Consider the following 14562-nt stretch of genomic DNA (forward strand, 5'->3'; position numbering starts at 1 on the left):
CCAATTCTACGTGTGATCACTTTCCTATAAGATCTATCATAACGTTCACCAAGCAAATGTGATGGCAGATATCCAAGCAAAGAAACGGCAAAATCTTCCACATCCTTTCTTGTGGACCACCATCTAGATTTTGTGGGATATGATGTAATGTGGAATGTTTTTGGGAAGATAACATTTCTACTAGTCACTAGTCAGATGTTCCCCTATGTACCCTATGTAGGTTTTCTTGTTGATGGCAAAGATAAAGGTGAAACCCTTATTATAGTTGGATCTTTTCCTACATAGCTTTATTCTATGATTTTTTTTTTTTGCTTATGGTAATGCCAAAGGTGTGAATTCTAGCATATTTGATTTTTCTTATTTTGTTTATTATCTGGGTATATTACCAATGCGATGTATATTTTAAATTGACCATTGTCAAGCACATTCTTATCATGGTTTTAAAAAAGCGGTACTGAAATAGCTATCAATCTCGATACAAATTGGTGGTGTTGGGTCAAGACGATTTTATCTTTAATTTTAATTAAAAAATATTTTTGAACAAATTTACCACTAGTTAGAACCGTTCCACTGTTACAATATCAAACAACACAACCAATACCGATGTAGATGGCTGATACGCTTGACCATTTTTTAAAACCATGGCTCTTACATAAGAACTTGATCCATAATTTAATTGTCAAACATTGAACCATTTTGGACAAATTTGATTTTGTACACTTGGAGGGAGTAAGAAATCCGTTTCAAAGAGAGAGAGAGAGGGGAGTTATTGACTCGAGCTATGACTCCTGCAGGATATAGGGAGTCTGTCGTAACCATAGGGTTTTAAAACACAGAATCGGGCATTGGCTCGGGAAAATCGGTGTTCCAGAACCCTAAAATCGAATCGGTCCTCTGGTCTAAAACCAGAAAATTTCAAAGGTTTTTGGTGTGAATCGACCATATCTGATTCGTGAAAATTAAGATTGATTACAACCGATTCACAGTTCCGATTGCTAATTACAGATTTTTAAAACCCTGGTCATAACATAATGTACGCATCCTTACCCTTTCTTCGCAAAGACGCTGTATCCGAGTCGAACCGGCGACTACTAGATCTGTGAGACGAATCAAGCACTCGTAAGAGATCTCGAGCTCTGCCGCCTCTCCGCCGTACATAACAAATGTTCAAAATCTCCCGCCAAACTGTATTTTTCATTCCCTCTCCCGCTCTGACCGGCTACCGCCAGTAAACCGCAATCTCTTTCCCGTTGTCCGTACACACTCATTTATGAAGCGTAATGGGCGAACACAAGAACAGCGAAGCGAAGAACACAAACTTCCTTTCCCGTCTTCGATTTCCTTGTTATTTCGACGCCTTCGTCTGCTGTTCATCCTTTGTAGTTTTTATATGAATGAATCCGTGGGCGGTGCTTGGCTTCGATGAATTTTGTGCATACTAGGGTTTCCAGTGATTTATCGATCGTATCAATTGCAGCGTTCGCTTCCGTTTCAAGGCGATGAGTGCCGTGAACATTACGAACGTTGCGGTCTTGGATAATCCGGCGGCGTTTCTCAATCCCTTTCAGTTCGAGATCTCTTATGAATGCTTGATTCCTCTCAAAGACGGTATTACTTGTTCATTCTTTCTTTCTTTTTAAGGAAGATTGCTTCTTCCTCTTGTATTCAAATGCGTATCAGTTTATGCAGTCTGATTTAGTTTTCTTGGTTTATGTGTACAAATAGGGTTTACGGAATGTCACCGGTTGTGCCCCCCCCCCCAAAACAAGTTTTAGTGATTTGCTTTATCTCTTGTAGATATCTAATTACTTTATTAATGCAGTAGAAATGAGATTTTGAATTTGTGGGAAACAGATATCTGATGTTGTCGCAGGTTTCAGAGCATCGAGTTTTTTGTGTGTGTGTGTGTTTATTTTTATTATTTTATTTTGATATTGGGAAAGGTTTAGTATCAGTTTTTTTTTTTTTTTTTCCCGCCCTCTAAAAGCATGAGCACAGGTTTGCATTTCTTGCCTAATATGACACAAATCTTTAAGGGGAATCAGCTTCCTTTTGGATACCCGATTGATACTCTTATCTTCGAGGAAAGAGTTATTCTTACGGGTAATGGATCGTAATGAACGGTGGCCATAGAGATGCAAATTGAATGAGGCAGTGACAGTATGGATCTGAAATTGTGATGTTTAATATAATATCAGAACCATTCACTTGTGATGGGGGTTTAATGGAAACATGTTCTTCATTTTTGCATTTAATCATTAAAACATAGATATATTTGTGCATCCCATAATAGAGTCTTGGCTGGACCATGCCCTCTCTTGCTAAATTGTCAGCAACACCAACCAATAACATGGGGTATCTCCTCCATTTCATATGGAGAACTGCAGGCCAGTCCAGAGAGAAAGAAGCTCTGCTCTGGAAGAATTGCTCTTCCATAAGAACCCTGTTTACAATACTAGTGCATCTTACCCAGTGATCCCTATCGTCCTCATTTGATGGCCACGGGTTCGCAATTAACAGCCATTGAAATCGACGTACTCAAAATCTTCTTTAGAGTGGATCCACATAATGATTGGTTGGTCCACAATTATCAGGGAATCAATTATTAGAGCCCAATCTCCGAATAAATATCTATGTAGGACATATCTGAACAAAGAGTTGGCATGATGAGTCACCAGAATACCAATTGTGTGAAGAGCGTGCTGCACTAGAGAGTACACCTCTCTCTTAAAACCCTCAAATAAGTTGCAATGACTCCCAAAAAGAACAAATACACACAAGTCAAAATAAGCTCTATATCATCACATTTAGTAAATTACAACCTATTATGTATCCCAGTAATACAGTAAAATATGGTAGGCGTTGTCTTTCTTCATTTATTCCTTGTGTTTAAGAAACCACGTTGCAGCCATTTATCAGTTGTGTGGTCTCTTTAGATCCAAAATTTGTTCAAAATTAGGGATACTTACCTATGTGATGGATGTCATTGATAGGCCACCATTTGATGTAGTAGGGGGAAACTAAAATATTCGGTCTCTTATTCTCATTAAAGAGATCATTACGACTTGAAAAAAAAGGAGTGAGAAGTCAAGCTATGCCATTAATGCAGACAAATAAGACACTCTAATGGTAGACTTAAAAAAGAATATATCTGTGTTAGCAAAAATGATGTAGTCCTAGGTAGGAGTAGTCCCACTAGGAGCTAGGGTAATGAGGTCACACAAAAGAGTTGGCCGATTGGGTTAGGGTTCACTAATTTAGGGCAAAAACTGGGGTTAGGGTTGGACAATGACAATGGGGTTTATGGGGTTTTAATGTGCAGGTCTAAGGTGCCTTTATGGCATATAAATAATAGGGTTTGGGAAGGTTTTAAAATTCTGCAATTTTGGACAGAATTGAGTTGCAGGTTTTGGGTTTAATGGAGTGGAGGAATGGAGGGGATAAAGTGGGAGTTATGAGCTGGATTTTGGAATGAGTGTGGGGAGAGGTGTGGGGGATATAGGCTAGAAGTTTGGTTTGGAATTGATGGACAGATCTGAAATTATGAAGGAGTCCTAGTTAAGGTAGGAGTTGCAGGTTTAATGGAAATTAGGGTTTGATGGATGGAGGGGGGTGTGGATTAGGTTAGAGGATGAAGAGGGGAAGGATATATGTAAGAAACTAAGATTACTTACTATTTTGATCTCCTTTAGAGGCAGCAGCAGCAGTAGCAGCTTGAAGAAGCTCGATTGTAGAAGAAGAAGAACCTCCTGGTACTGGACAGGCGCAAGGAGTCGTGAGAGTCCACTCACCCTAGCACCTTGAGATCCACAAGGCAACACTCACATAAGGGAGCAATAGCAGCAACAAAGGCAGCAAGCATAACGTTGAGTTTTTATTAATCAAAATTCGTATTCAATGCTGGCTTCCCTTACAAACTTATATAGAAGACTTAAAAATAGACTTAGACACTAAAAAGGAAAGGCCTAACCCTATCCCTAACCTGTTAGGTAACTTAAACTGACTAGGAAACTAGAATACTAAAGGAAATAGACTCAAAACATGGCTGGACTTATAGAGTCCTAATCCAGCCCAACTTACATCACATGACCACTTAACCAAGTCACATGATCACTTAATTTGAACCAATTGGCTGTAACCAATTTGAACCAGTTCAATTAAAAAACATAAAAATAAACTAAGTATTGGGCTAATCCTGTATGCAACCTATGTACCCCTAGTTTAGGCTCATTAAAGTGGCCTAATACATAGAAAACCCTTGGGAACAAAGGCCCAACATGTATATAACCCAACCCTAGGCCTATTTCTAAAGAAATAAATTTCTATGATGAACCTGCATCAACTCTCCCCAACTTGAAAAAATTCGTCCTCGAATTTTAGTGATGGGGGGGAATCAACATGTGATTAGCAGCTTTGACCATCCCCAAACAAAATTCCAATGAGGCAGGAACATTGGGGATAAAGTCTTCAATGCGTGGAGCTTTCTCTTCGAAGAACCATGGTGGCATAACAAACTCTATGTGTTCTTTCTTTGAATCAGCAGCAACTGTCAATGTTTCGTCCATAGAGCCTTCAGTGTTAGCAATCTTCTCATCTAATGCGTGAGACACAAGCTCCACCTCTTCAAGAACAACATCTTGAAGGTCATTGTTTTCCTTTGGAATGCTCTCAATCAACTTTTCATCTTCTACTATTTCAGCTTTGTCTACTTTGTTCTCTTCAATGTATACCTCTTCAGTAGAATCTTCTACACGTTGAACTTCCATCTTTGAAACTTCAAACATGGTCTCTTCTTTTTCGTCACAATTCATTGTTACTTCATCTTTATCTTCAACTTCCTTTGGCAATGAAAATTTGTATTCTCTATACTTGTATTCCTTGTGAGTACCTTTCTTCCCTGTGCCTTCTATGAGGTCGGTGAACTTGAGAGTGTAATTGATATATGTCCTTTTCCATTGGTATGTTGCTGTTCCTTACTGGAGTAGTTTGGTGTTGCTCAATTCGCTGCAACGTTTCACTTATAGCCCTTTGACCAGCATGAAATTGCTGAAGCATCTCCAGAATTTTGTTCAAACAGTCGATGGAGACAGAGGTAATGGGCTGGCCATGCTCATCCATGGCTCTGATACCACTTGATGTAGTCCTAGGTAGGAGTAGTCCCACTAGGAGCCAGGGTAATGAGGTCACACACAAGGGTTGGCCGATTGGGTTAGGGTTCACTAATTTAGGGCAAAAACTAGGGTTAGGGTTGGACAATGACAATGGGGTTTATGAGGTTTTAATGTGTAGGTCTAGGGTGCCTTTATGGCATATAAATAATAGGGTTTGGGAAGGATTTAAAATTCTGCAATTCTGGACAGAATTGAGTTGCAGGTTTTAGGTTTAATGGAGTGGAGGAATGGAGGGGATAAAGTGGGAGTTATGAGCTGGATTTTGGATTGAGTGTGGGGAGAGGTGTGGGGATATAGGCTAGAAGTTTGGTTTGGAATTGATGGACAGATCTGAAATTATGAAGGAGTCCTAGTTAAGGTAGGAGTTGCAGGTTTAATGGAAATTAGGGTTTGATGGATGGAGGGGGGTGTGGATTAGGTTAGAGGATGAAGAGGGGAAGGATATATGTAAGAAACTAAGATTACTTACTATTTTGATCTCCTTGAGGCAGAGCGAGCAGAGCGACTTAAGAAGCTCGATTGTAGAAGAAGAAGAACCTCCCATCGGACAGCGCAAGGAGTCGTGAGAGTCCACTCACCAAGACCTGAGATCCACAAGGCAACACTCACATAAGGGAGCAATAAGGAACAAAGGCAACAAGCATAACGTTGAGTTTTTATTAATCAAAATTCGTATTCAATGCTGGCTTCCCCTACAAACTTATATAGAAGACTTAAAAATAGACTTAGACACTAAAAAGGAAAGGCCTAACCCTATCCCTAACCTATTAGGTAACTTAAACTGACTAGGAAACTAGAATACTAAAGGAAATAGACTTAAAACATGGCTGGACTTATAGAGTCCTAATCCAGCCCAACTTACATCACATGACCACTTAACCAAGTCACATGATCACTTAAATTGAACCAATTGGATGTAACCAATTTGAACCAGTTCAATTAAAAAACATAAAAATAAACTAAGTATTGGGCTAATCCTGTATGCAACCTATGTACCCCTAGTTTAGGCTCATTAAAGTGGCCTAATACATAGAAAACCCTTGGGAACAAAGGCCCAACATGTATATAACCCAACCCTAGGCCTATTTCTAAAGAAATAAATTTCTATGATGAACCTGCATCAACTCTCCCCAACTTGAAAAAATTCGTCCTCGAATTTCAGTGATGGGGGGGAATCAACATGTGATTAGCAGCTTTGACCATCCCCAAACAAAATTCCAATGAGGCAGGAACATTGGGGATAAAGTCTTCAATGCGTGGAGCTTTCTCTTGAAGAACCATGGTGGCATAACAAACTCTATGTGTTCTTTCTTTGAATCAGCGGCATGTCAATGTTTCGTCCATAGAGCCTTCAGTGTTAGCAATCTTCTCATCTAATGTGTGAGACATAAGCTCCACCTCTTTAAGAACAACATCTTGAAGGTCATTGTTTTCCTTTGGAATGCTCTCAATCAACTTTTCATCTTCTACTATTTCAGCTTTGTTTACTTTGTTCTCTTCAATGTATACCTCTTCAGTAGAATCTTTTACACTTTGAACTTCCATCTTTGAAGCTTCAAACATGGTCTCTTCTTTTTCGTCACAATTCATTATTACTTCATCTTTATCTTCAACTTCCTTTGGCAATGAAAATTTGTATTCTCTATACCTGTATTCCTTGTGAGTACCTTTCTTCCCTGTGCCTTCTATGAGGTCGGTGAACTTGAGAGTGTAATTGATATATGTCCTTTTCCATTGGTATGTTCTTTGTTCCTCTCATCGGAGTAGTTTGGTGTTGCTCAATTGGCCGCAACGTTTCACTTATAGCCCTTTGACCAGCATGAAATTGAAGCATCTCCAGAATTTTGTTCAAGCAATCGATGGAGACAGAGGTAATGGGCTGGCCATGCTCATCCGTGGCTCGATACCACTTGATGTAGTCCTAGGTAGGAGTAGTCCCACTAGGAGCCAGGGTAATGAGGTCACACACAAGGGTTGGCCGATTGGGTTAGGGTTCACTAATTTAGGGCAAAAACTAGGGTTAGGGTTGGACAATGACAATGGGGTTTATGAGGTTTTAATGTGTAGGTCTAGGGTGCCTTTATGGCATATAAATAATAGGGTTTGGGAAGGATTTAAAATTCTGCAATTCTGGACAGAATTGAGTTGCAGGTTTTAGGTTTAATGGAGTGGAGGAATGGAGGGGATAAAGTGGGAGTTATGAGCTGGATTTTGGATTGAGTGTGGGGAGAGGTGTGGGGATATAGGCTAGAAGTTTGGTTTGGAATTGATGGACAGATCTGAAATTATGAAGGAGTCCTAGTTAAGGTAGGAGTTGCAGGTTTAATGGAAATTAGGGTTTGATGGATGGATGGTGTGTGTGGATTAGGTTAGAGGATGAAGGGGGGAAGGATATATGTAGGAAACTAAGATTACTTACTAGTTTGATCTCCTTCAGAGGCAGCAGCAGCAGTAGCAGCTTGAAGAAGCTTGATTGTAGAAGAAGAAGAACCTCTTGGTACTGGACAGGCGCAAGGAGTCGTGAGAGTCCACTCACCCTAGCACCTTGAGATCCACAAGGCAACACTCACATAAGGGAGCAATAGCAGCAACAAAGGCAGCAAGCATAACGTTGAGTTTTTATTAATCAAAATTCGTATTCAATGCTGGCTTCCCCTACAAACTTATATAGAAGACTTAAAAATAGACTTAGACACTAAAAAGGAAAGGCCTAACCCTATCCCTAACCTATTAGGTAACTTAAATTGATTAGGAAACTAGAATACTAAAGGAAATAGACTCAAAATATGGCTGGACTTATAGAGTCCTAATTCAGCCCAACTTACATCACATGACCACTTAACCAAGTCACATGATCACTTAAATTGAACCAATTGGATGTAACCAATTTGAACCAGTTCAATTAAAAAACATAAAAATAAACTAAGTATTGGGCTAATCCTGTATGCAACCTATGTACCCCTAGTTTAGGCTCATTAAAGTGGCCTAATACATAGAAAACCCTTGGGAACAAAGGCCCAACATGTATATAACCCAACCCTAGGTCTATTTCTAAAGAAATAAGCCAATTTCTATGATGAACCTACATAAAAAAATCTTGGATAATGCATTAATATTGAAAGACACAGAGAGGTGGACAGGGAACTTGACACGTGGACAATCTGGAGGGACCGAATTTAATCGAAGAGAGCAGTTATGTTGAAGTGGATTTAGGGATTGATGGGTTTACTAACTAGACTAGTAATTCGATGAAAATTTCCATACAGGATTGCCTTTAATTATAGTTGAACTGAAATAAGTGGTCTGGCCAACCTATTGTTGACAAAATGTGAGATAGGAAAGTGGTGTTATGGAAAATCTGAGTTTAAAACAATTTTTTTTCTATAAAATGTTGATAAGAAAAGGATACAGAAACAGAACACCATGTGTGTGTGTGTGTAGGGGGGGGGGAGAGCATGAGCATGCGTGCATGAGTTCTGTTTTCTCTCTCTTTCTCTCTCATGGGCCTCTCTTTTTGAGGTGTTTTGGATATCTTTTGGTTCAATGATATGTCTACTATGGGATTGCTTTATAACTATTATTTTACTAAAAAAGTTGTTTTGGCATGCCCATTGTTTGTAAACTGCGAAGTGGAAAAGACAGTATAGTACAATTTGATCACTACTCTTTATAAAGTATTGTTGATAGAAGGATCAACAATTGAAACGCCGTGTGTGTGTGTGTTTTGCATTTCCTTGGGTCCGAAGGTTGGGGAAGGGAGAAATTTTGTCTTGTTGGAAAATATTACAATGATTAGTATCAAAAGTAGGTGATAAATGGAAAAAGTTTCTTTTTATATTTCTCTTTTATGCATTTTAAAGTTTTAAGTTATAAAAGATTAAAAGTTTCCTTTTTTGTTGTTGCCTACCTTTCTAAACAAAGAAATGCTCTTAGTTTGAATGAGACGGGATTTTTTTAGGATTCAATATTTATAGGATGGGAAGAGAAGATGGGGTGGACAGTTTAGTTTCCTAAGTAAGTGGAAGGAGAAAAGATATAGTGATTCAGATTTAAGTGATTTAATTGGAGATTAGATTAAAGAGGTTTATTGGCTATGTTAAGAAAAAGAGAACCGGGGGGGGGGGGGGGAGGGGAGAGGGAGACCTTTGTATCAGAGGTTCCACAAGGCTGAACCACATCAGCTGTTTATTATTGAACTTCCAAATTGGGTCTGGCTAAAGAGGCAATTTTTACACAACTCTCTTGAGGAAAGTCCTCTGCATCAATTCTTTCACAGTTTTGGGTGGGGTATTAATGTCGAGTCAACTGTGAGGAATGTAAATGTTTTCTCTCTTTATCAAACTGATGATCAGGTTGGTTGTACCTTGAAAGTTTAGAACATCCCATGGGGTGATTTATTGCATCAAGTAGTCATTAAGCTCCTTGATTTAGGAAATGTTCCCAATTCCTCCCTCTCTCCCTCTCTCCCTCTCTCTCTCTCTCTCTCACACACACACACACTTCTCCACCTGATGATCCAGGTTGGTTGTACCTTGAAGTGTAGAAGTTCCCATTGGTTGATTTATTGCATCAAGTAGTCATTAAGCTCCTTGATTTAGGAAATGTTCCCAATTCCTCTTTCTCTCTCTCTCTCACACACACACACGAGTTCCCATTGGGTGATTTATTGCATCAAGTTTTCATTAAGCTCCTTGATTAAGGAAATTTTCGCAATTCCTCATATTCAATAAATATCTAAATTTATAAAGCTGAATTTCAACATTTGGATTTAGAAGCATCACTTTCAGGAAAAACTCCCCTTCTTTATCAGAATGACGAGGGTCAAATATTGTAATCTAAGGAAAATAAATGAAATTAATTGCTAGTTCAAGCTCTAGGTATTTGTTTATTTAGATAATTATATATTTTTTACTTTCATATTTCCAAAGTAGTAGCTGTAGGCATCTTACGCACTGAACTTCGCTAATTGTGTACTCCCCTGTTGTTAACTATCTACTTCAAGGTTTAAAAACTCAAAATCAAGTAGCAAGGTGCTCTTACAAAAAAAAAAAAAAGAAGAAAAAAGTAGCAAGGTGCCTAGTCAATAACTAGTTCTGATTTTTTCTAGGTTTGCCATTTACTAGTTTATCACTAGGCATTGCATATTCCACAAAAATGAATAATATTCATTAGAAACATTATATGCCATATATAAGAGAAGTAGGACCCTTGACCACATTTTGGTTCTTTGCTTAAGCACCCTCCTTTACGAAAGTATTCATTTATTGTTTCACTTGGCATCACATATTGTATATTGCATACTACCTGCTAGTGTTTAATAAAGCACCTTAAACTCATTTCCTTCAAGCCTACAAGGACTTTTCCTCCTCTCTCCGCCCACGTGTGCATTAAAGAAAAGATAAATGGCAAACAAAAGGCCATTAGGTAAAGAGTAACAGCATCAATAGGATAAGGAAATAATTATAAGTTACCTCACTTAAAATTATATGCAACATGGTCAACCCACATTACAAAAAGAAACAAATTATGCACAATAGGGACCAGAATACCAAGTTAATCCCTCAAGTTAGTAGCATATGGAAAACAGTTGACTGAAGGACTTGGTAAAGACTTAGTTCTCTACCTGGCTATACATGTCACCTGTACACTAAAAGATAGGAGCGATACCTGTTTCCGATGTGTGTACACATATGCTGTGACCAATGCAGCATGGACGCACATACTTATAGAACTAATACTATGACCACTACTACTTCCCATCCCTACAAACACAAATATAAAATAAGTTCATCCTATTTTTTAAAAAGCACCTTGGTGAATATAAAATTTTTTAAACTACCTATGGACCTATATAATATGTTAAAGGCAATGCTAATAATTTGTTTAGAACCATCTATATGTAAATAACCAGGACACCAGGTCTCTTCCATAACATTCATAGCATGATTTATATCAATGCATAAAACATGAAATTAATGTTAGAATATTTAATAAAATGTCGTCTAACCCCTTCTTCCCAAATCCAATTCTGGGGCCTTGCCTAGGCTGACAATCAACAATTTCTGTCCATGTGAGATTCTGACACCTGTACTGGCATATATGTGACAGCTCTCTAGTACCTAAGTTAAATGTTTTAAGTATGGAAATGACTAGTTGGTTAACTGTTGATATTTTGAACCACCCTGGTTAGCAGAGCATACGTTAGTTTCTTTTTGTTCCCAAGTTATTTTTTGATGTTGACATGTTGTGGTTTGAAAGGAGTTTACTTCTGTATATAGGCAGTTTCCATTGCTTTACGCATGTTTGTCTTCACAGTTCTATTTGAGCCAGTTTCTCATTTTTATTCTGGATAGACCTTTCAGCTTTATCTACTTTAGGTTATCAAGTAATTGGGGTACGTGCAATAATGATGTAAGGATCCTAGGTCTTTGTCTACATTGAATAACCATCTGATATGACACATGATAAAAGCTTGTTGGTTTCTATTTACTTTGGAATCATGGCTGATATCACTTCATTGAGCTTCTGGTTTCCTTACCAAAAATACCATAAAGCTGTGACATGATGCAAGGTGTAGACACTAGGAATGATTTGCAAAGGGATTTTAGGTATGAATAATTATAGTCTTGGTTTGGCATGCAAAATGGTTATTCTGACCTCTGAATTGGAGAAGTGATACTTGTTTCATTGAAATTAAAGGATGCCTGTGAATGCAGTTACAAACGTACTATGATCATGAGATTTGATTGTGGATTATTCTCAGGATGAGTATATCAATGTTCTAGAATTTCCAGAAATATATGTTAATATCCAGAACTTAATATTTGACTGATCACACACACACATGCATGCACGCACAAAAAAAAAAAAGAAAAGAAAACCTGCTCTTTTTGTTGTTTGCTTCTGCACAGACCAGAGACCAGATTGTTATATCTAGACTGCGCACCTATTTGTGCCACATGGAAGGGTAACATGACTTGGGCAGCTGTATATCGAAGAAATGCTCTGGAATAGCCTCGTGTCAAATTTCAGACTCATTCAATCACATGTGCTCCCTCATATTGGAATTTTCCCTTGTATTTTTCAGCCGTCCATTTATTAGCATACGCATCCTCTGGTAGTCGTGGATTTGTCATATTTCGATTTTTCTGCTTGGCCAACTCCATTTGGGATGAAACTTGACATGTGAGTAGGGGACCTTGGGGTATACATGTGAACGAAATTTCATTCTCATTTGATTTGCCATGTGGCAGTAAATGCGTGTAGACCGGAGACCATCTAGTCTATGCAGGTCCATAGTTGGCAAGGCGGCCTAAGGCGGTGGAAGGGTATCTAAGCGCTTACGACAAGGCGCCCGCCTAGGCGACCAAGGCACCCAAGTGTTATTTTTTATTTCCCCTCTTTTCTAACATTATTTAGTATGCTACAATATGTACCTTCATCATAAAAAATCAACTTTAAGCCACATCAAGTCATAAAAAATCAATATTAAGTAACATCAAGTCATCAAAAATCAATATTAAGTCACATCAAGTAATAAAAAATCAATATTAAGCCACATAAAGTCATCAAAAATCAACATAGAACTAGAAGACAGCAGAACTGAGGAAGCAAGCTATTGGAAGTTTGAAACAATCAAAATATACATTTGGTTATAATTAGAGCAAGATAAAAAAAATTCGGAAGCGAACATGGGATCGGCCTCCATAGGTGTTCCGCTTTAAATGGAATTGGGAAGAATAAGCAAAGATTTCCACAAATTTGTGATTTTTTTAATTCAAAAGTCTTGTAGATATTGCTACAATAAGTCTCATTGATTTGTTACTATTTTATTGATTAATATAAAGAAAAATGGCCAAAAACGAAGAACTAAGTGCATTTATGGCCAATTCAAAAAAGGGGTTTCAAAATCGGGCATAATCGGAATTGGGGTCAGCTGATTTGAAATTTTGCCAATTCTAATCCGATTCCTTGAACCATGGGTCAGAGACCCTTCCCCTATTATCAAAGCATCAAACTTTGTAGCTCCATGGTTGATTTTGTTTACTTTGAGTGCAGTCTCTAATGATTTTCTGATTATAACAATATTTGATTTGATCATTCTGATACAGATTTGGAATGGAAATTAATCTATGTGGGATCTGCTGAAGATGAGAGTTGTGATCAACTATTAGAGAGTGTGCTTGTGGGGCCTGTAAATGTTGGCAATTATCGCTTTCTCTTCCAGGTAAATCCCAACAATCTGTAAACCAAATATTTCCATTCAATTTGACTCTTATCAAACCATTATGAGGGAGGAGAAAAATGTGTATAAATCTGAAGATATTTCTGATTTGCCTATGCTATCACAATTGATCTATATTCTTCTGTGAAATTTTTTGCCAGGCTGATCCTCCTGATCCATCAAAGATTCCTGAGGAGGACATCATTGGGGTCACAGTGCTGCTGTTGAGTTGCTCTTATATGGGGCAAGAGTTTATCAGAGTGGGCTACTATGTGAACAACGATTATGATGATGAGCAGCTAAAGGAAGAACCTCCTCAAAAGGTTTTGATAGATAGGGTGCAAAGAAATATATTGGCTGGCAAGCCCAGAGTAACGAAGTTCCCCATCAATTTCCACCCTGAGACCAATGAGAATGGAGGACAGCCACCTCCTTTACCTGATCACCCTGCTGAAATCAATGAGAATGGGGAACAGCCACCCCCTTCACCAGATCAGTCTTCCGATAAACAGAAACCATGAACCTTCCAACCAAATAGAACTATATGCTGAATCCTGTCTTCAATTTTTTGTCAAGGCACATGGCATGAAGTCATAGCCAGCTGAAATGAATTAGTATTGATGTGCATATTCAGAATTGACCTCATTTAGATGACAATGTATCACCTTTATGATACTTTCAATGAGGTGTAGAATGAAATTGTTTATTTTGGGAAGCCTATACGTGGTTCACTAATTTGATGTCATTGGTGTGCTTCCCTGGTTCTGGAGTTTCAGTTAATGTAGACAACCCAAAATGATAAACTGTGAAACATCTGTTTTTGTTTTAGTTCTTTGTTAGTGCTGTCTATTAGTGAAATGATTTGCTATTATTCTCCAGTGGAAGTCTGTAAAAAAAGATTTTACATTCATACCTCTGTGCATTCTTATCCCAGTTTTCAAATTTGATCCTGGACTAGGTCTGTCTTGTCGAGAAACTTTTATTTTTTTTAGGGGGGACTAGAGAGGGGGTAAGGTACCAGCCAGGAGACTCGAACTCGAGACCTCCTTGCGAGCATGGGCATGAAGCACACTAGGGCTCACCAACTGCACTAGGCAGTTGTTGGTGTCTTGTCGAGAAACTTTTCAGTACCTTATTCAACTATTTCTGACAGATTCAAAGCAATCC

The 14562-nt window shown here is 38.3% G+C and overlaps 1 protein-coding gene across 1 annotated transcript; it reads left to right on the top strand.

Moving 5' to 3' along the window:
* Window positions 1–1310: 1310 nt before the first annotated feature.
* Window positions 1311–14223, top strand: LOC122652559 (probable histone chaperone ASF1A). Its single transcript, XM_043846342.1, has 3 exons — window positions 1311–1608; window positions 13283–13398; window positions 13557–14223. Exons 1-3 carry the CDS (start codon window positions 1500–1502, stop codon window positions 13914–13916), a joined length of 585 nt encoding a protein of 194 aa, XP_043702277.1. The 5' UTR covers window positions 1311–1499; the 3' UTR covers window positions 13917–14223.
* Window positions 14224–14562: the final 339 nt, after the last annotated feature.

The sequence above is a fragment of the Telopea speciosissima genome, chromosome 2 (genome assembly GCF_018873765.1).
Source record: "Telopea speciosissima isolate NSW1024214 ecotype Mountain lineage chromosome 2, Tspe_v1, whole genome shotgun sequence".
In the NCBI taxonomy this organism is placed as follows: Eukaryota; Viridiplantae; Streptophyta; class Magnoliopsida; order Proteales; family Proteaceae; genus Telopea; species Telopea speciosissima.